The sequence below is a fragment of the Lepidochelys kempii genome, chromosome 3 (genome assembly GCF_965140285.1).
Source record: "Lepidochelys kempii isolate rLepKem1 chromosome 3, rLepKem1.hap1, whole genome shotgun sequence".
Lineage (NCBI taxonomy): Eukaryota > Metazoa > Chordata > Testudines > Cheloniidae > Lepidochelys > Lepidochelys kempii.
This window is the reverse complement of record NC_136382.1, coordinates 204,212,178-204,233,957: the sequence shown is the minus strand read 5'-3', so window position 1 is coordinate 204,233,957 and position 21,780 is coordinate 204,212,178. Positions and strand designations below refer to the sequence as shown.

Here is a 21,780-nt window from a genome sequence, read left to right as displayed (position 1 = left end):
GCAAAAAAATACAATGAATAATGAAGATCTAATGAAGTATAAAAGTAGTAAGGCAATAGCACAAAGAATTATAAAAAACAAAAATCAAAGAAAGGGTTGGAGTAAGTACTGTGGGTGGATAAACTAAGATCCCAAAACATCAGAAATATACAGGCAAATTAGAAGAATGAATGGAATTCAGACTAAGGCTATGTCTACATGACATCATTTACAGCTGTGTCATTGTAGCACTTCTGGTGAAGATGCTCTAAGCCGACGAAAGAGAGCTCTCCCATTGGCTTAATAATTCCTGCCTCCGCGAAAGGCAGTAGCCACGTTGGCAGGAGCTCTCATATCCTGTCTGGGTAAAATTATGGAGCGAATGGAAGATTGGATGCCTATTTGGAACACAATGGCATTACAGAGATGGTGCAGAGCATTTTACGAAAGGAAGATGCACCACTGAGCACACTGCATAATTAGAAACTGTAATGCAAAGTAGTAGGAGATACAGGGGTCTTTATTTTTGAGTAGAAGGACCATACAGGTCAGAGTTGGGAAGTTATGTCGAATATATAGAATATTAACACTTCCCTGCGGTGTACCATTTTTATCAACCTAAGTGCTGGGGTAGGTGTCATTCTATTCACCCTGCTCTGTGGGTTAGGAGCAGGAATATTGAGGTGGCAGAAGAGAGACTCAAAGTGTTGGGAGACCTCCGGCTGGGGAAATGCATGGGATTTCAAGTTCTCCATTGCTAAAGCCAAAGGATTGTTTTTTAGAAAAAGGAATGTAAACAGTATCTGTATGGAGAACACATGTAGTTAAAAGGTTCAAATTCTGAGGGGTAATATTTGATACTAAATTACTTTGGAAAGATCATATAAACTATGTTAAAGATAAATGTACAGGAAGGATTAATCTGTTTACAAGGCTTCAGAGTAGCAGCCGTGTTAGTCTGTATCCGTAAAAAGAAAAGGAGGACTTGTGGCACCTTAGAGACTAGTCTTTACAAGGCTTGCTGAGACTAACTGGGGGTGGATAAGAAAACACTGCTGATGGCATACAGAGCCTTAATCACACCAGTTATGGACTATGGCTGCCAAGCTTTTGGGGCAGCACTAAAATCAGATCTTAAAAAATTAGATTTAATGCAAGCCCAGACACTACAAATGGTGTGTGGTGCATTTATAACACCACCTCTGTGTGCACAGAGAGCTGCAAGTGAAATGCCAGTTACGCTGTGAATGAAACTACTGGACCTAACTTTCTGGGCCAACGTTAATGGGAACTGCAACGATGAAAGTGCTAAACAAATTTATGAGCATTGTTGGGAATTTGATAGGCAAACTATAGCCTACCATGTTAGACAGCCACGTGCCGTTCGAGATGAAGTGTGGAGGCAGGAATTGAAAGACCAGGAAAAGCCGAATGAAATCAAAACTTTCAGTCATGGGAAAATGAGTTATGGACGGAAAGTCACATGTCCAAACATGGATATATATTTACTTTATAAACTTAAGGGTAAAAGAGAGGCAGTAGGTGTTTAAAAATGCAGTATACCAGTATATAGATGAAAAGTGGAGTCGGTTTTGTTAAATATATGCAGATAGGTTAAAAACAAACAAACAAAAAAACCAAAACAAACCCAAAATGGGAAGAGTAGTGACGGTATATTATATACCAAAATTGGGCATCAGTACATCTAAAAGAATATCTGACTATTTGGCTGTCACGCAGAGGTGGATTAAAGGTCTCCTGGGGCCCTGGGTTGGAGCAAGCAGGGGGGCCCCGGCACTGGAACTGTGGCCTGCCCCACCCCTTCTGCTGCAGCCCCACTCCTGTTCTACCCATGGCTCCACCCCATTTCACCCCTCCCGAGGCCTCACCCCATTCCACCCATGGCCCCAACCCATTCTCCCCCTTCCACCTCCCCCACTGCGGCCCCAAGACTGGAGAAACTCTGTGCTGCAACGGGGAGAGCTCCTCCAGCCTCATGGCCGTGGGGGGCGGAAAGAGAGATTTTTCCAGTAGCCCCAAATTGGCCAGAGCCTCTGGGCACGGACCCCGTGCAATAATCTGCCACTGCTGTCACAACAGCTGAACGAGTAGCAATAAATTAGATCTGGGATGTATGCCCAGCAGCAGTGGTAATTTTTTTCTGATTCAATCTCACGCTTTATGACAATAAAAAAGGGCATCTCAGTACGTAGAAGTGATTTAATCAATTAAGTTATATTTCTAATAACAGAGTCAGTACAGATGGGGATACGTGTAGCATTAGCTTGGACCCCAGTACATATTGTGTTAACACAGAACGAAATGGCGGACAAAGCAGCTAAAAATGCTGTAAGAAATGGAAGGATTGACATAGAAATACACTTGGGGAAACCTGGTACAGAGAAATGTAAAAGACAAATGGCAAAAAAATTGGATTAATGAAAAAGGAGGCAGAAGATTTTTTGAATGGTGCCCTAGAGTTCTGACATATATCATAATACAGGGCCTGGATTGGACTATGGAAGTGCTTTTATTAAGAGTACAATCTGACCATTGTGGCTTAAACAGAAATCTTTTTTAAATAAAAAGTCAAGAGATGGACTATATTTACCTGAAGGTGGAAGAAACAATCCATCATCTTTGATGGGTATGTCAGGGCTTTAACAAAGAAAGGGAAAGACTTTTTGAGGAATTCAAACATATTAAGGAAAAATAATTACATTATGTGATTTAGTAAAAGAACTGGGAAATGGGGTATTATTAAAGAGGCACTGTTACATTCCCTGAAGGACATCGGACAGAGCAAGAGGCTAAAAACCGCTAAGTATTGAGGAGTTATACCATAACAAGGAGAAAAAGAAAAGAAAAAGCGGGGGACTGCAGTCACTCTCAAGGTGAGAGACAGTAAGGTAGGAAGTAGCCCAGGGATACAGCAGTGAGGTTCGGTAATGTGCAGACCTTGGCTGCTTGTTGTAGGGTCTTTAGGCTGGAACCCATGTAGAGAGCAGGCCTAGGTTCCCCTACCAGCCACTGAGCAGTGGCACCATTAAGGAGCGGTCAGAGGAAGGACTGCCTGGGACACTGGGTCCTGAGAGACTTTGATACCCCGGAAAGGGAGGACTAGAGTGACCTGGCTAGAGGGGCAAGCCACAAAGTGGGAGCAGTTGAGTCCCAAAGGAGCAAGACAAGGAGAGTGATGCAGTGAGCAAACGCTGGAGGGATGTTGGACGGGCAGAGCTAATCCACAGATGCGGCCAGAAAGAAGCTGTTTCTCCCTGTGACACCTGTGTTATACAGGAGGTCAGATCAGATGATCACAGCGGTCCCTTCTGGCTTTGTAAGCTACAAATCCATAACTCCAGGCTTCAATCCATACTCTGGGGGCAAACTGGATCTAAATTCTGCAGCTGCAGACTGCAGGATTCTGTGGCACTCGGAGGTGGCAAACTTTGAATTCCATGGAAACTCCATTTTAAAATAAAGGGATTTTATCATCAACTATTATTTGTGTTGTAGTAGTCCCAGTCATGGGCCAGAACCCTGTAGTGTCGTATGACCACAACGCTATTCATTGTCAAGTTAAACTCAAATTTACTTGACACTGTCCCCACGTTTTCAGATTTTTATATTGTCAAAATGTAACTGCATTGTAGAAACCCTCAGAGAGCAAAGAGGGATTTTGAACGGTAGTAAATAAAGCAACTCTTTTCCCAAACGAAGCCATTATTAAAAGGCTACCCGGTAGGCAGTTAATACTGAAGAAGAAATGCTTTCTGAAATGGAAAAGAAATAGCTCTCATTTAATATGGTTATAGTTGCTTTAGAAACGGTTAATAAATGGTTACATAAGGCATATGTGTTGCATGTAAATAATGGACATTGTTTTAATCAGAGCATGAAACACTTCACAGAATCCAACAATCAATCTCTGGATGAACTCTAAGCACAACTGCAAACAACTGCTCAAGTTGAGGAATTAGCTTGTGCTCTTTCCATTACGTTCCTGCCCTAGCTTGTGTCCACCCCTCTTGAGAAAACCGGTTTTTCAACTAGGATCAAGTACATGCCTGTAATGCAGCAAAGATCAACATTTCTTCCTCTGTGCAGTCAATTTCTTCTAATAGGATGGCCCACCGGGCTTGTTCATATAGCTGGTTTATTCGCACCGCATCATACTGGAGGCAGAGAGATAAAATGCTGCATTAGTTCATGTAGGAACTCCTTGACTAGAGGAGACAGTGGATGACATTCTAGCCCCATTGACGTCAATGGCAAACTTCCCATTGACTTCAGTGGGGCCAGGATTTCACCCAGAATGTTTTAATCAGACTAGAAAGCACATTGTTATTTATCTAAAATGCCTGAAAGGAAACAATTAATTCACACCCCCACAAGGCAAGATTTTTAGCTGGTATAAGCGGGTACAGCTACAATTTACAATGGAATTTTCCTGACTTACACCATCTAAGGATCTGGCCATAATTAATTGATGTTTTTAACACCAAAACAAAAACAGCACTCAACTTACTGTAATCTTTGTAAAAAGAAAAGGAGGACTTGTGGCACCTTAGAGACTAACCAATTTATTTGAGCATAAGCTTTCATGAGCTACAGCTCACTTCAAGTCACTATCAGTGCAAATGCAAAGAACTAAGAGCTAAACTTAAAGTACTCAAGGAACTTTAGGAGCTTAAGTCCCAGTTTCAAAAGCGACTTAAGCACTTGAGAGTCCAAGTCCCATTAAAAGGCAAGGAGACTGAGGTTCCCAGTGGAATTTCAGTGGGCATTCGGCACCTACATATCTTTAAAAGTCTGACCCAAAGTGACTTTTGAAAATGAGAATTAGGCTAAGTGCTTTTGCAAATGTTACCCTGATTATTCTTGTTGCCCATGTTGAGAGAAATGCAGGAAATAAACAAGCACTTTTGAAAGCCTGACCACTTCTTCTGGTGGTCTTTGGACTAGGCCCTTATAGTTAAGAAAATCTTAGGGCTATATCTTGGCCCTGTCATCTCAAGGGCCTGGAGCCCGGTTAGGGCTACACTCCCTGCTCACAGAGCACTCCATGCATCCTGGCGGAGTTCAGTGTCCTTGATGGGTTGCTGCTTACGGGTTGGAATCTTTAGTGACTCCGTGGAGGGAGGCTGGGGGGCAGGTCTCAGCTCTAGAGATCTGGAAAGGGGGCACAGAGATGAACAGCCCACTGGGATGCAGAGCCCCTCTGCCATGCAGTCAGGAAGAGAGGCAGAAACAGGACCCCCAGCGACAACCCCAACAGATAACAGGAATGTACCTGGAGGTGGACAATCCTGGGGACACAGCTCTGACCTCTCTCCCATTTTTCTGGCCTCTTTGGACCCAACCCAACTGCCAGTGAAGCCAATGGGAGCCGTTCCACTGATTTCAATGGAGCAGGAGCAGTATCAGGCCTTTTGATACCGGAGGGGACCATGATGCGTGAACAGTCACTTGGGTATCAAATACTCAGCGAAGAGGGCAAACTCTTAGCTGAAAGATCCGCAAGGAGCAGAATTCACTGAATATGAGGAGACTTCCAAGCAACTCTTTATTGCGATTCCTAGCTAAAACGCAAGAGACTTGTGCTGCAGCTCCTAAACACGAAAGCTGGCCAAACAAAGAGAAACAACAGAAACCAAGAGTTAAGAGACTCTTACTTTTGGATTCAGATCAAAGAAAGCGTAGTACTTAAAGCGTAAGAGAAGCTGATCGTCCTCCTGGACGCCTTGTTCCATAAGCGATCGTGATGAATCCAGCCAGCTGGAGAAAAAATGAAAGACGAAGTCAATTGTGCCCGGAAAACAATGTCAGATACAAAGCTACAGAGTAACTCTAATGAACGAATAGTTTTGGCTCCTACAAGCACAGGCAAATTCACATAACTCAAGCATGCTGCATTTTTGCATAGGTGTCTAAAGTACTGAAACAAAGGTACACAAGAACTACCAGGCTGGGTCACAGAATCCTAGAATATCAGGGTTGGAAGGGACCTCAGGAGGTCATCTAGTCCAACCCCCTGCTCAAAGGGGTCAGACCCCACATCCACCCAATCCACTATGCTCTTTTCCAACAGTAGCTAGGACCAGTTGCTTCAGAAGGTAGTGTAAAAAACCCTGCAGTAGGCAGTTATGGGGTAACCTGCCCCCAAGAGAAGTTTCCTCCTGACCCCCATTAGCGAGATGTTGTTTAAGCCTTGAAGTATGAAGATTTCTGTCCCTTCCAAACCTCTCACCTATTATTTTAGCGCCTGCTATTATAACTCCAGCTACTCTGGTCATCCATATAAATGTCTAATCCCCTATTGAATCCTGCAAAGTTTGAAAATCTGAACACACGTTCCAACATTGAAATACATAAAAAGTGAGCCGTTACTGTTCTTGAAATGAATGCTAAGAAAATCTAGTGTCTTTATGCCATACGATACAGACAGCACCATGCAATAGCTTGTTAACTTTAAGCACATGAGTAGCCCCATTGACTTCTAAGTGCTTTGCTGACCAGCTCCCTAGATGTCTAAATGACAAAGTAAAGGCTAAAAGACAGGACCTCTGTCGGCGTGCACTAGGTCAGCTTGTGGGATTACAAATCCTGATAGCCCCCATCTAACAAGAGCCCTTGCTGGACATCTCATGCCAAAGCACGCACCAAGATCATCATATGTCAGTAAAGACCTAGGAGTGGTCTTTGTTGGTGCTGAAGAGCCAGCAGAGGGAGCATGCAGTAGTCCACTGTTTAGTCAAGGTGCATTCCTGGGAGGAATTACTGATTTGCACTGATCAAGGGGAGGGGTGGAGCCTTAAGTGACAGAAAGCTAAAAAAAAATGCAGTTTTCCTTTGTGGAAAACACTAGCAGGCTCAGGGATTCCTCTGCCAGGTCTTCAGTTATGGCTGAAGTCTAGGCATGCACACAGAGGAGCATGATCGACACATGATCTACAGAGGACGTGGGTCTGTTATAGCTTCCACTTATACGGCAACTGCCATCTTGGTCAACACACTAGGGATTGAAACTGGGTCCTCCAGAACTGAAAACAGAAGTCTACAGTAGGGCTGATTTAACAGAAAAACACTTTTGATGGAAATTTTTCAAAGTCCAAGCTCTTGAGTTTGGCTCTTTAGCTCAAGCTGTAGCAGCTCATGCTTTTAGCTTTGGAGGTCCCCAGTTCAATCCCTGCTGTGTCAATGAAGAAGGTGGCCATCACACATGCCCTCAGCGCTTTATTTAAGGAGGAGCCACGATTAACAGAGGGCCAAATTCTCCTTTCAGTTACACCAATGCGATCTTACTCATTTCAGTGGCTTTGCAGTGGTCCGATAACATAAAAAGAGTCTGGACTAAATTTTTATTTATGTTGCTGATCACTTAAAACAAAATCCCACCCCCCAAAAAAATGTGGCATAAAGGCAAAAAAAGAGTCAACGAAGCATTTATGAGACAAGAACTAGATCAAAGGACCCTTTTTAAGAAACCACGCAGCTAAATGCAAGAGTTATGTTTTCAAATTCTGTGTTTCATTTCTTAAAAGGCCTTGATTGGTGCCAATTCGGCTAAGCGAGCTTACATGCCAAAGAGAAGCATCCTTACCCTGCATTAAGTTTGGCTTTGTCAGCTAAGGTCCGAGGCTGGTACATTTCAGCCAGTGTTTCTGGAGAACAGTTGGGATGGCTGAAGGCAAGGATGTTGCAGTTCGGTGCGGTCAGAGGGCTGTCACTGAACCAAGTAATAGTAGAAGAGACTGGTGTTCCATTGACAGGATCATAAATGGGAGTCATAGTTTTACTATACAAACCAGGACTTGCTGCAAGTTAAAAACAATAATGTATTATTATAAGGGAGTTGGTAGTGGCCGCTCTCTTTAAGTTGCTTAACGCTTTATGTTCTACAGGATTCTAAACCTTTTCTTTGAGAAGCTCTCACACCTCCATTGTTCGAAGCAGGCCTTAGATATTTGCCTGGGGAAATGCCCGCTGGGTAGAGAAGCACCTTTTCGTTGTCCCATGAAACTCCACTCAGATTTGGCGGAGATATAAAATGTTAAAAAGTCAGCAGTTCCATTCTCTCCCTTGCAGGCTGTCAGAACGGACTGACCATTCCAAGGCTGGTCTCGTGCTGCCAAGGAAGCAGCAGTATATACTGTCTGCAGGGCTGGGGCCTTAATCAGTTACCCTTTTTGTCTGTGTGGGTCTTTCATGAGCACCGGGACAGAAAAACCATTTAAAAAAAAATAGGAAAATGTGATTGTAAAGCCACAATGGAGACTCAAAGGCTAGGATAGGACCTGAAACTACTTTCAAATAATTTTTAAAAATCTGGCTAGATTTCATGTCAACAGCATCCCTTTAACTTCTGCTTCCCTGCAAACCTCTGCACCTCCTCCTGTTTTAATTGCACAACATGAAGAACTGTTTCCCCCTCCTTGGGCTTAAAATATTTCTCTTAAAAAGAAACCAAACAGCGGAATAAAGTCCATCTGAGTTTTTGTTACCTGGTGATCCTGAAATCACTGGAGAGTTGTACAGGTTTAAAATGTCTTCTATGACTGGTTCTTTGTTATTCTTGTCTTTTTTCTTTTTCTTTTTCAAAGTATCTTCCGATTGTTTCAACAGAGAGAGTTCTTCTGATCGTCTAATATCTACAACGATAAGTGCTGAAGTTAAGGCTATGGAATCTTACAAGATAATGGCCAATAAAAACAAAACATGGCAACATCACTTGGGACTCCTCCGTATTCAGGGCTGTATCCTACAACACATCTCCACAGAAGCACCCACAATTCAGCCGCAAAGCCAAGTGAAGACCAAAGACGCAGTGGTGATGCTGAGAACTTTGGAAGTGATAGTCTTACGGTGATAAACTAAATAGATTCATAGATATTAAGATCAGAAGGGATCATTATGATAATCTAGTCTGACCTCCTGCACAACGCAGGCCACAGAATCTCACCCACCCAAATATTGAGGTTTTTGGGTCTAACAAAGAGACAGTTAAGGGATGACTTAATTACTGTCTATAAGTACCTACATGTGAAACAAATATTTAATAGTGGGCTCTTCAATCTAGTTGAAAAAGGTATAAGGTGATCCAATGGCTGGAAGTTGTAGCTAGACAAATTCAGACTGGAAATAAGGTGTAAATTTTTAAACAGAGTGTGTAATTAACCATTGGAAAAATTTACCAAGGGCTGCAGTGGATTCTCCATCACTGACAGTTTTTATATCAAGACTGGATGTTCTTCTAAAAGATCTGCTCTAGGAGTTATTTTGGGGGCGTTCTATGGCCCGTGTTACACAGGAAGTCAAACACGATGATCCCAGTGGTCCCTTCTGGCCTTGAAATGTATGGTGTGGGTTTTCCCAGGATTTAGCCCTCTTTTTGTAATAAAGTATGGCTGTTGATTAATCGCAGTTAACTCACGTGGATTAACTCAAAAAAATTAATCGCGATTAATCGCAGTTTTAATCGCACTGTTAAACAATATAATACAAATTGAAATGTATTAAATATTTTTGGATGTTTTTCTACATTTTCAAATATATTGATTTCAATTACAACACAGAATACAGTGTACAGTGCTCACTTTATATTATTGTTTTTGATCACCAATATTTGCACTGTAAAAACGATAAGGGAAATAGTATCTTTCAATTCACCTCATACAAATACTGTAGTGCAATCTCTTTATCATGAAAGTACAACTTAAAAATGTAGATTTTTGTTACATAACTGCACTCAAAAACAAAGCAATGCAAAACTTTAGAGCCTACAAGTCCACTCAGTCCTACTTCTTGTTTGGCCAATCGCTAAGAGAAATAAGTTTGTTTATATTTATGAGAGATAATGCTGTCCGCCTCTTATTTACAATGTCACCTGAAAGTGAGAACAGGCATTCACATGGAACTTTTGTAGCTGGCATTGCAAGGTATTTAGATGCCAGATGAGGCATACGAATATTTAGCATTTCATGCTTTGGCCACCATTCCAGAGGACATTCTTCCATGCTGACGACGCTCGTTAAAAAAATTATGCATTAAATAAATTTATGACTGAACTCCTTGGGGAAGAATTGTATGTTTCCTGCTGTTTTACCCGATTTCTGCCATATATTTCATATTATAGCAGTCTCACTTGACGACCCAGCACATGTTGTTCAATTTAAGAACATTTTCACTGCTGACTTGGCAAAACGCAAAGAAGGAACCAATGGGAGATTTCTAAAGACAGCTACAGCACTCAACCCAAGGTTTAAGAAACTGAAGTGCCTTCCAAAATCTGAGAGGGATGAGATGTGGAGCATGCTTTCAGAAGTCTTAAAAGTGCAACACTCCAATGCGGAAACTACCCAACCTGAACCACCAAAAAGAAAAATCAACCTTCTGTTGGTGGCATCTGACTCAGATGATGAAAATGAACATGTGTCGGTCTGTACTGCTTTGGATGGTTATCAAGCAGAACCCGTCATCAGCGTGGAAGCATGTCCTCTGGAATGGTGGTTGAAGCATGAAGGGACATAAGAATCTTTAGCATATCTGGCACATAAATATCTTGCGGCGCCGGTTACAACAATGCCATATGAATGCCCGGTCTCACTTTCAGATGACATTGTAAACAAGAAGTGGGCACCATTATCTCCTGCAAATGTGAACAAACTTGTTTGTCTGAGTGACTGGCTGTACAAGTAGGACCGAGTGGACTTTCTAGGCTCTAAAGTTTTACATTGTTTTATTTTTGAATGAAGTTATTTTTTGTACATAATTCTACATTTGTAAGTTCAACTTTCATGATGAAGAGATTGCACTACAGTACTTGTATGAGGTGAATTGAAAAATACTATTTCTTTTGTTTTTACAATGCAAATATTTTTGATAAAAATATAAAGTGAACACTTTGTATTCTATTGTAATTGAAAAATATTTGAAAATGTAGAAGACACCCAAAATATTGAAATAAATGGTTTTCTGTTATTGTTTAACAGCATGATCATTCGATTAATCGTAATTTTAAAAAATTGTGCGATTAATCACGATTAATTTTTTAAATTGCTTAACAGCCCTGTAATAAAGTCGATTGCATTTGAGAAGACCATAGTACAGATTCTCCTCTGACTAACACCCATGCAACTGCCTTTGACCACGTTGACTTCAGTGGAGGGGCTTGCGCCAATCTAAGTGAGAACAGAATTAGGCCCACCATAGCTGAAATACACACATTTCATTTCCCAGTTTATAGCATTTCATTTTCACATGCATGCCCAATCTTGACTATATGCTACTGATATGAATGCAATATTGTGCTAAGCACATATGCTGTTAGATGCATTCCTCGTACTTTGCTTTCTAGAATATAAGAGTATTGTTCATAAAGAAACTTTACATCTGATTCATTCATGCAAAAACATTCCAGGTTGAATTAAAACATGAACCGCATAAGCAATTTTTGTGGGTAGGAATATTCAAATCCAATCAAATGCTGGTTAAGCAATTATGGTGTCACTGCATCATAGCTGCTAAGTGTAATAAAGACATTCCACCCCTTTTATACTCCAATGCTAGAAGACTGAACTAAAAATTGCACTGTGGTTAACATGGCTTGGATTGACAAATTTTTTATGGAGCTAGGCATGTTGATCTTTGAAGATCTAGGTTAAAATGGGGACTAGGTATGCTCTCAAATGAGAAGAGCTTGGAGATTCATGTGGTCTCAGTTTAATCCTATTAGCTAAAAAGTTACTGTAGATTTGGCATATTTCAAAGCCACTGCAAATCGCAGCTTGGGATAAATCTGTCATTGGCATACCAGGCTTACTGTGGCTCAGCACTGTAGTATGTTGACAGGGCTGTGCTGGGAAGCAGGATGGATGTCCTGGTCTGATCAGTGCTACAAGTTTCTCAAGCACTAAAATTCACTTCTTAATAAATAAAAAACAATGGGCCTGATCAATTCTCACCTCATTTATGCTACTGTAATCTGGGAGTAACTCCACCCACCCTGTGGGCTACACTGTTGTGAGGCCGGTGCAAGAGCAGAACGGGGCTCAAGCTGTTCCGTGCACAGCGTGAAATGGGTTGGTGGCTCCAGCCACCTAAAGCCACCCTCAGAACTCTCGCTAATCAGCAACCACTATTACCTCTAAGATGCGTACGCGCATACAGACCCTAAACCCCAAGCACATGGCGAAACACTGCACGCACAAAAATTTGCACAGAAGAAATTTTTTGCGCACACGGCCTGTCAAAAATTAGAGGGAACACTGGTCACAGGAGAAGCTCCTGATAATGTTATTGATCAGGGATCTGTAAGGGCGGAGACCCACCCTCTTAGCCAACCGGCACTGGATACTGAACGTAAAAGTCTGTGCTCTCTTTGGAAAGGTCTGGGACTGAGGTCATAGAGTTCAGGGCCAGAAGGGCCCACCAAACCTGCTGTATAGCACAGGCCACCAACACCACCAGCCACCCCCACACCAAGCCCAACAATCAGAACGAGACCTCAGTGGTTTGAGCATTAGCCTGCTAAACCCAGGGTTGCGAGTTCAATCCTTGACAGGGCCATTTAGGGATCTGGGGCAAAAATTGGGGATTGGTCCTGCTTTGAGCAGGGGGTTGGACTAGAGGATCTCCTGAGGTCCCTTCCAACCCTGATATTCTAGGATTACAGCCCTTGGGAGACTAAACTATTGTTCTCTGCTGTAGCAGCGTGGAGGGACAGAGTGCACCAATGCCTGGGGCCCTGTTAGTGGCAGGGAAGTGATATGCTCACATGATCTTAGCCTGTGACCCTCACCCCATGCTACAGAGGAAGGCAAAAAGCCACCAAGGTCACTGCCAATCTGAATGGGGGGAAATTTCTTCCCAGCCTCTAATACGAGGGGTCTCTTTGAACTTGGAAGGAGTTTTGCATGAGTAGGGGGAGCAGACACCAAGCCAACAGGAAGCCCTGAAATACACCTGCAATCAGATGAAGCGTCACTTACTGAGGGTTTTGCAGATGTCACTGACAGCCTTGAACACCACCGAAGAGAAGCTGACCTTCAGCCGCACGGTTTTCATGTTCGGCAAGCAGAGGCGCAGCATCTTGTGCTGCGTGGTAAAGAGCAGCTTGGCATCCGCCTGCACCCCACACTTATCCAGCGTCCAGTGGGTCTTCAGAAGCCAGCACTTCTTCTGCTCCCACCAAAGAGCGTAGTCTGACCAGTCCCGTGATAAATCTAGGGCAAGATCAAACAAGGGCATGCAAAGTATGCGATCAGTAACAAACTATAAAGCAGATCCACTCAGAAGTCTTGTTTTGAAACACGGAGCTACAGATCAGATGAACAATGAGAATGTTATTAATATCTGTACTGCGGTAACAACTAGAAACCCTGAGATCAAGGCCCCAGTGTGCTACACACTGTACGAACACCCAGTAAGACAGAGGCCCTGGTTCAAGTTCCCTGAGGAGGAAAAGGGAATTAAACAGGGATCTACCATCTCCCAGGTGAGTGTCCTAACTATTGGGCTATTCTAGTGTATGACTCCCTCAATCTCGCCTGCTGCTGCTGTTCCACTTTAATTTAATAATTAAATATTAATTGGGCCAGAGAAAGAGTGAGGATGATTCTACAGGCTTGTAAACCTGAGAGGTGGCAGATCCCTGTTCCAATCCTTTCTCCCGCTCAGGTGGAGGAGGGTCTTGAACTGGGGGTCTCCCACATCCTGGGGTGAGCACCCAATCCACTAAAGATTGTGAGGAAAGTCCCACCCCAGCTGTTTTGTGTGAACTCACCGGAGGGGCCCGAGCTGGGAGGCATGCTCAGAGGCCACCTACTGGATTGGGCCCCTGCATGCGACTTGGGAGCAGAACACCTCTTTCCCAGTTTGTGAACTACTCCAGGGCGTAAGCAGGAAGCGGGCATTCAGATGCCCATCTCGAGGCAGTAGTGTGCACGCTCAGGAAGGAGATGGGCACTCAGAGAAGGGTTGCAGTGCACCTGCCCAGAAGGGAAAACCTGAGATGCCAAGTGAGGTTAGGCACTACAGGGTTAGGTGGCAGCCGAGCGGGAGGTTTGTGGATCGCAGTGGTGCCTGTGAAGGGGAACAAGGGGAAAGACGGGGGACTCAGGCACTGAAAAATGCAGTGACTTGCCCAAGACGGCTACAGCAGAGCTAGGAGGTGAATCCACATCTTCTGAGCTTTCTCCCACCCTTTGCCCATTTTAGCTATTTGGATTAGAATCTCTTCAAGGCAGGGACCATCTCTCACTATGTGTTTGTACAGCACCTTGCACAGTGGAGCCCTGATCTTGGTTTGGACCTTCACGAATGACTATAAGATAAATGATAAAAAAAAAAAAGATATAACTGGAGCAAATATGTAGCTGTATGATTTGACAGATTTTCCTTTAATCCAGAATTCTCTACATTATTGCAGAACACACTTCTTACAAAGAGCTTCTAAATAATGAACAACCTGAGCATCATTTCACCCATCACCTAATGAAAATTAACCAGAAATTTAGTTGGATGGATTATCTTTTAAATGCAGGAGCTGCTCGAAAGAGACAAGGTCTTGTGACAAACTACAGCTTTGTGACAGTGCTTATCTACTGCTGGAAGAATAGTTTCCTTGGTAAAATTATTAACTGATGGAAAATTTTTGACCAGCTCTGAAGTGCTTTGGATGGAAAATGTCTATTTCATCAAAATTGAATTTTCTGTGGGAAATGTCAAGTTTTAAATCCCCCCCCTCAGTTTTCATTGAAAAAAACCTAACAAACTGCCTCACCCAGCACCCCGAACACAGAAATGTTTCGATTTCTGGCAACCTGACATTTTTTAGTTCTGGGGAAAATTTTTAGGTTTACTGAAAATTTTTGCCCAACTGGCTGAAATTTTTCAGGTTTTGGTTCTCAAAAACCAAACATTTAAAAAAAAAATGAATTGGTTTTCAGTTGCCAAACCTGAAAACAAAGTTTTTGCTTTTTTGATGAAAACCTGAGAAATGGTGGATTCTCCATCTCTTGATGTCTTCAAACAAAGACAGGATGCCTTTCTAGAAGATATGCTTTAACCAGATCTAATGTAGTGGGTTGAATACAGGAGTAACTGGATGAAATTTAATGGCCTGTGTTATACAGGCAGTCCGATTGGATCCTTTTGGCCTTAAAGTAAGAAGCAGCTCTCATTTTAAAACAAAAAATTAAAAATATATCGAACAAAGCAAATTCATTTGTTTCCAGAAAGTTGTAATGTCGAAAGAGAACAGACACAGTTCATGTAGGATCTGGGGTGTGTTGTTGACCTCTAGTTCACTTGGTACTGTAGATTTCTTTTTGTTAAACATCACAGGTAAAAGTCCATGCAGCTGTTCGGTTAAAGGGGTGGAGTACAAGGGATTAAGGGAATGGACTTTGTGACCTTTTAAATTTTCCTTTGAGTTGTGAAATTACCCCGGTTTCCCCATCAGCTTCAACAGCTCCAGGCTGAATAGAATTTAGGCACTCTTTAAGCTCTTACAAATGAATCCAGTGAACTCTTTTCTACAACAACCACCATCTTGGAAAAGAAACAAGCCACTCAGAAGCATGTTTGATGGTGAAATGCCAGGGCATGTGTGTGTGTGTGAATTCTTTAGCATCCTTGAGAACTGGCCTCTCAGTTTGGATGACACTAAGCCCTGGTCTATGCTACAAAATTACTTCGATGTAACTATGTCACTCTGGGGTGTGGATAATCCACACCCCTGCACAACGTAGTTATACTGACCTAAGCGCCGGTATAGACAGCGCTTTGTTGACGGGAGAGCTTCTCCTACCAACATAGCCACTGCCTCTCGCGGAGGTGGAGTTATTAACCGAGGGGAGAGCTCTCTCCTGTCAGCTTGGGCATCTTCCCCGGAAGCGCTAGAGTGGTGCAGCTGCGCTGCTGTAAATTTGTAGTGTAAACCTGTCCTGAATTACAATTCACAGTCACAAAAGAGGTACAGAAAGTTAGTCATGACAGGCCACGCTATGGACTGAGCAAGCTGACCAAAGATGACGGCAGCACTGCTGTTGTATAGGGTAGTCACAAAAGCAAGACGAGAAGTCAAAAGTCAAAGATATGAACAGCGGTGCCCAGATCACATCTCTTCTGCGCCCAGTGCTCTACTCTGAGGAATGCAAAGCCCACTGAATGCACACCTGGCTAATAGAGACAGGCCCTGCTCAGCAGTCAGCAAGAAGGTAACCAAAGATTGCGAGATTTGGAGAGAGCGAATATGCTTGTGGAGAGTGTGGTGGAGGAAATATCTGTATTATGTGAAATCTAGAGACAATGACATTTATAGTCAATATTTTTTTCAGGTATAGTTGTATCTGGAAGCTCCTTCTTGGCCTGTGTGGATCCAACTGCAAGATCAGGACCCGGGATAATTATTTCGGGATGCAGCTTATGTCAGTGGCTGGTACACTGGATTGAGACTCAGGAAATCTGGGTTCTATTCTTGTCTCTGTCACTGAACTGCTGTGGGACTGAGGGCAAGTTACTTCACCTTGCTGCATCTTTGTTTCCTCTCGAACTTTTCCTTTACCTGGTCTATTGAGCCAAGGAAGGGGAGGAGGGGGAAATCCACACATGTAATTTCAATAACAGCATGCCAGTTAACTCTCTCTCTCTACTCACTGATTTGTTCTACTAATTTGAGCATCACTCCACCAATATGTAGGTCTCCCGAGACCCGAAGTGTAAATTCCTTTTGCTCTTCTTCATACTGGTGATCGACTGTGACAACGAGCTCCCAAGAATTGTATCCATATTCGTTTGAGGAAGTCATCTCAGCAATCTCTATTGCGAGTTCTACAGAGTAGAAGAAATCATAAATCAACAGATGTTCAAAACACAGTGCATTTCAACAAAAATAATAATCAAGACATAGACAATTAAGGCCCTGATGCGGGCAACAGCTCAGAGAGAAATAGCAGAAATTTAAGCAGAGGTGTGGCATACGTTTCCTCCAGAATCTGCTCCCGCTAGATTTGAATGATTTTAGCCACGAAGTCAGGAAATATTTCTTCAGAACAGGGGGAATTTGAACCAGTGAAACAGCAGACACAGCTCTGTTCAAGCAAGCTTCCCACTCCCTGAAGCAGACCCGCTGATCACGACTTTACAGACGCTATGGTGGAGGCTGTGAAGTTTCGTCACTCCGTCTATGTAAACTCATGAATTCCATTTGATTTTATGCACCCTGTTTATGACTGTGACCTTCAGTGTGGATTATAGCTTCCTTTTTATGGTAGGAGATGCACCACATCTGAAAACCTGAAATAGGGCCATCAGAAACTGTACAGCCTTACCCAGATAGCTCCAGAGGGGTGCCAGGTAGAGCCACTAACTTTTAGCAACCCTCTGCCTTTCAGAGTGGGGGAGGGGGAGAATGGAAAATCCCCCAACGTGAGAAGAGAAGCAGGAAGAGGTGTCAGACCCTGCTTTTCAAAGGACAGGCTCTCTAGCAAAGGGAGGAAGACCATCACCAGAGCGAGGAGACTCAGAAGGGGATGTGGGGGGCAAGATGGACCTGGTCCCCTATGACCAAACCCTAAAGGACTCTCAGGAGTGGTAAGGACTCTGAAGGAGGAAACTGCGTTCAACTGTGCATTGTTTTTTCCATAGGTCTGTAAATCTCTTGTGCCGTCTATGAGTAAGGTGCATGTATGTTTAAGAAGTTCTTGGCAAAGCCTGAGTGAGTACCTTGCGTTATCTGCCATGTGTCTCCGAAGAGTTAAACTATATACTGGAGCACCCATGAAGGTAGAGTTCTGGGGAGAGTGTGCATAGGATTTGGGGCAGGTTCAGAACTGGTTTTGGGACCTAGGGCAGCTGGACTATGGGGTCCCACAATCCCACAGAGGGGTGTAGGATAGAATGTGCCCAAGAGGTAAGGACTAGAGAGAGCATCTGGACGCTGCTCAGATTCTGTGGGCTTGGGAGCAGATGGGATCCAAAGACTGGGTCCAGTACAGCAGACTGGTGACGGCCCACTAGTAGAGACCCTGCCAGGCCTGCAACAGAGGCAAAGAACCATTTCTTTGCCTCTTTCACAGCGACAATGTAAGATTTTTTTTTAAAAAAAGTCTTTGTATCTCATTTGGTCAGATTCAGGATAAGATTTCTGGCACTGGCATGCCAGCATTTCCCTTCTGCTGCATTTGCCACAGGTCACCTGTAAGCCAAGGTGACCTATTAGACCAAAGTCCAAGAAGAGAATGCCTAGGGGCAACCTTATCAATGGCTGAGGAAAATTAGCCTTATGATTCATCGATTTTAGTCCTGATTCAGGATGGGTTGTGTGTGTGGACTACATGACCTCTCAAGGCCCCTTAGAGGCCTATACTTCTATGATGAGCTCATCTAGTCTCACCCTCTATAGAACACAGGCAAAAGAACTTCAAAGAAAGCATTTATGTCCCTAGGCGTAGCAAACTGGAGAACACGGGCAATGATCCCACAACCTCTCACGTGACATTCCACTAGGTAGCACAGTCTGTCAGGGGAACGGCATTCTCCCTCAGCTTTCTACTCAGGTATAATCAGTTTCTGAGGGTGAACCATCCAAATAGGCCCTCTTGCGAGGGAGAGGGAAACTGAGGGAAGCAATGGTCAATCAATGAGGTGGGTAGGGATTTCAGGATTACTCACCCCCATCCCAAAACACAAGGTCCAAACTGGAACCCACTGCGAGTTAAACCAACAGCCTCCTTGGTTAGCGTCACGGTAGCCATGAAATCCTGGACCCCATTCAGAGGATTTGTCATCCACATGGATGTTATAGTCACTGATCACTAACAGGATCACCAGCTCTGGCACCTAAATACTCTTCCTCCTTCTCTTCAGTTTGGGTTACAGTGAAACCTCTGTTTGTGTTTAAAGCTAAAAAGGCACATTAGGGCCCCAATCCTGAAGTTTCATTCATGTGGCTGGAACCTTGTATCTGGGTTGAGAGCCACTGGCTTTCACAGAGCTCCGTGTGGGCCCAAAGATCCCCCTGCACCCATCTAAGCACAGCTGGGCACTACGATGGCCAGGGGCTGCTCTGTAATAATTTAAGAATGCTGTGTGTGAGCTGGTTATTGGGATGTTCCCTGTATGACTACACTGGGTTAAACAGAAAGGCTAAAGAATGACTTGAGATGATACCTCAGTAACCACATGGGGGTTGTTACAAGGCAGGGGGGAGAGCCACTGGCCCTGTGGTGACTGGCCCAACCTCCTGTTGAGCCTACCAAACTGCGATTGGACAGCAGGGACCCAAAGCCCACAAACTGAGAGGACAAGGAATGCTACAAACGATTTTCTCTCTCAAGATAGGGAGATGGTTGTTGCTGAGAAGCTGGTCAGACTCAGACACATACAGACACCTGCTGGGGAGGCATGAAGAAGTTAGACCATCCCCAGGAAGGCCTATATCCGTGTCAAAAACCTTTCCCCCCCTTATGTTGTGCTTTATTATTGCTGTCGAAATCAAACAATGCTTTGGGTTAAAGTGGCCATCTGGACACTCTGTTCACAGACCCCCAAAGGGAAGTACCACAGATGCTGAACCCAGCTGGACCTGCTGGGAAAGCATGGTTGATGCAGCCCCCGGCCTGGTCTAAGAGTAGGAGAATCCCATGATTTCACCCTGGAGAGGCATGAAGCAGTGCACTCAGAGAAACCTGGAAGGGGAGAGAGGTGCAGCTAGCTCTGTAACTGTGACAGGTGCCTTATTTGATTTATTTCTCTAAAGTCTCTCTTCAATATTTCTCTTTCAAGCCAGAGGTTTTGTCTGTGATAATAAAAACAAACACGAATAGATAATCTAGCAGAGAAAGGCATAATGGGTACCAGTGGCTGGAAGTTAAAACCACACAAACTCAAATGAGAAATAAGGCATACATTTTTAACACAGAGGGTGATTAACCACTGGAGCAAGCTACCAACAGAAACGGTGGATTCCACATCTCTTGGCGTCTTCAAATCAAGACTAGATGCCTTTCTGGAAGATATAATTTAGTCACACACAAGTACTGGGCTCAATGCAGGCATAACTGGGTGAAATTTTACAGGAGGTCAGACTAGGTATAATGATGCCTTCTGGGCTGTTATGAATGTATTAAATCAATAGTTCTAAATAATGTCATAGCAACAACAGAATAGAAATCACTTAATTGCTGGGAAACACATTACAGTAACCTTCTTTAGAAAACACACAAGGGCACAGATAATAAATCTTGGCCCTTACTGCTCCAAACTTTACACACTTTAATTAATTTTAGAGTAAACAAACTGGCCTGAGGCCCAACCCTTCTTCAACTGAAGCCAATGGGAATTTTGCTTCTTTTCCTACTAGTTGAAAGTGTTTTTTTCCTTAGCTTAAATGATCACACCAGTGCAAAAAATAAAAATATTAACAACATCAACAAAAAGAACTCTGTTTACCGTAGGTATTTCTTAAGAACCTATGGCCTTGGCATTCAAGAATCGATACCAAAATTTATAGCACCTATTTAAAAACCATGCCATTTGGGTTAGGAAATCAAGACTCTCAAATGTAAGTTTTAAAACATCCTACAAAGCCCTCAGGACGCAGCTTGCTGAACCCACTACCAAAACTTCCACTGGCTTCCAGGACTGCAGGATCTAGCCCAAATTTCTTCAACAGCAAACACTTATGGGACACCCCAGAATGACACTGAAGAAGTGTAGGAGGCAGGACTATTTCTTGATTTAATGGCTACCAGCGGTTAAAGTCAGAAAATCTGGTTGCCCCACATTCCTCCTCCAACCCCTCCCTCCACCTCAGTCATTTCAGCGTGAACTTGGAACCGCTGTTTGTTCTAAAGCGGGTTTTTACACGCAGAAGTCTTTAGAAGCCCGGTGGAAATCAAGAACGCTCCCTGGGACTTCCACCAGGTATTTGTGCAAGCCGAGGATTTGGCCTTAGGTATCCAGATCTCCTTTTCCAAAGAACCTTTTAAGGCCATTAGGCTTTAAAAAACAAACCACCCTACAATTAATATGTCTCCCCACAACTAACTGCCTCTTGCCCCCAGGTTACAGATATCACACAGAGCAACCTCTTCTCTCCCACCCACATAGCAGGAGCTGCCCAGAGACCTGCAACCCGTCGGGCTTTACGGAAGAACCACCCCCTCCTTCAATCACTCCTGCCAGAGGAAGCAGAGCAGAGGCTGGGGGGAAGCTGCCCACTGGGGAAGGGGTCTGGCGGCCCCTGCTCAGGGTCGTTCCCCGCCCACCAGCGCTCACACTCACGTGCCTTGTCCAAGGGCAGCTCCCCGACCCGCGGCTGCTCCCTCCGCCAGCACCTGGTGCCTAAGAACGGCGCGGGGGAGGCGCCCGCCTCCCAGCCCGGCCCTGCCCTGCCCTGCGCTGCGCTGCGCTGCGCTGCGCCGCGGCGGGGCCCCGGGGAGCCAGGGCGCGGCGTTCGCTCTGCCCGCGGCTCCCGCAGCCGGCCCGGCCCCGCGCCCGCCGGGCCCCCGCCCCTTCTGGCAGCGGGGCGCGGGCGGGTCGGGGCAAGCCCGCCGGCGCCTGCAAACAACCCATTGCCCTCGGCCGCTCCCCAGCTTCATACAGCACAAGCTTGTGGCACCGTACAAATTATCCGCCCGTGGTGCTTCTGTGCCTCCCTCCGGCATCGTAACTGAGCACCCCCAAGGCTTTATAGTATCCCCCGGTACAGATGGGGAAACTGAGGCACGGGGAGGCTAAGGCCAAAGCCCCGAAAGGTATTCCGGTATTCACTGGAATCAACAGCAGCGTCAGGCA

At 44.3% G+C, this 21,780-nt stretch overlaps 1 protein-coding gene across 4 annotated transcripts in view; it reads right to left on the bottom strand.

The window, feature by feature from the left end:
• Nucleotides 1-21,359, bottom strand: part of FERMT1 (FERM domain containing kindlin 1) — a 39,673-nt gene extending 18,314 nt beyond the window's left edge. Inside the window, exons 1-7 of one of the 4 annotated variants that reach the window (XM_073339685.2) lie at nt 21,272-21,359; nt 16,639-16,812; nt 12,969-13,202; nt 8,484-8,630; nt 7,583-7,796; nt 5,655-5,757; nt 4,047-4,154 (exon numbers count right to left, since the gene is read on the bottom strand). In XM_073339685.2, coding sequence (XP_073195786.2) covers nt 4,047-4,154; nt 5,655-5,757; nt 7,583-7,796; nt 8,484-8,630; nt 12,969-13,202; nt 16,639-16,789 — 957 coding nt within the window. In that variant the 5' untranslated portion in view covers nt 16,790-16,812; nt 21,272-21,359. Of the gene's footprint in view, nt 1-4,046; nt 4,155-5,654; nt 5,758-7,582; nt 7,797-8,483; nt 8,631-12,968; nt 13,203-16,638; nt 16,813-18,654; nt 18,807-19,890; nt 20,299-21,271 lie in introns of those variants that run through there. The other 3 variants (XM_073339684.2, XM_073339681.2, XM_073339683.2) reach the window with 3 other exon arrangements.
• Between the last annotated feature and the right edge of the window lie 421 nt (nt 21,360-21,780).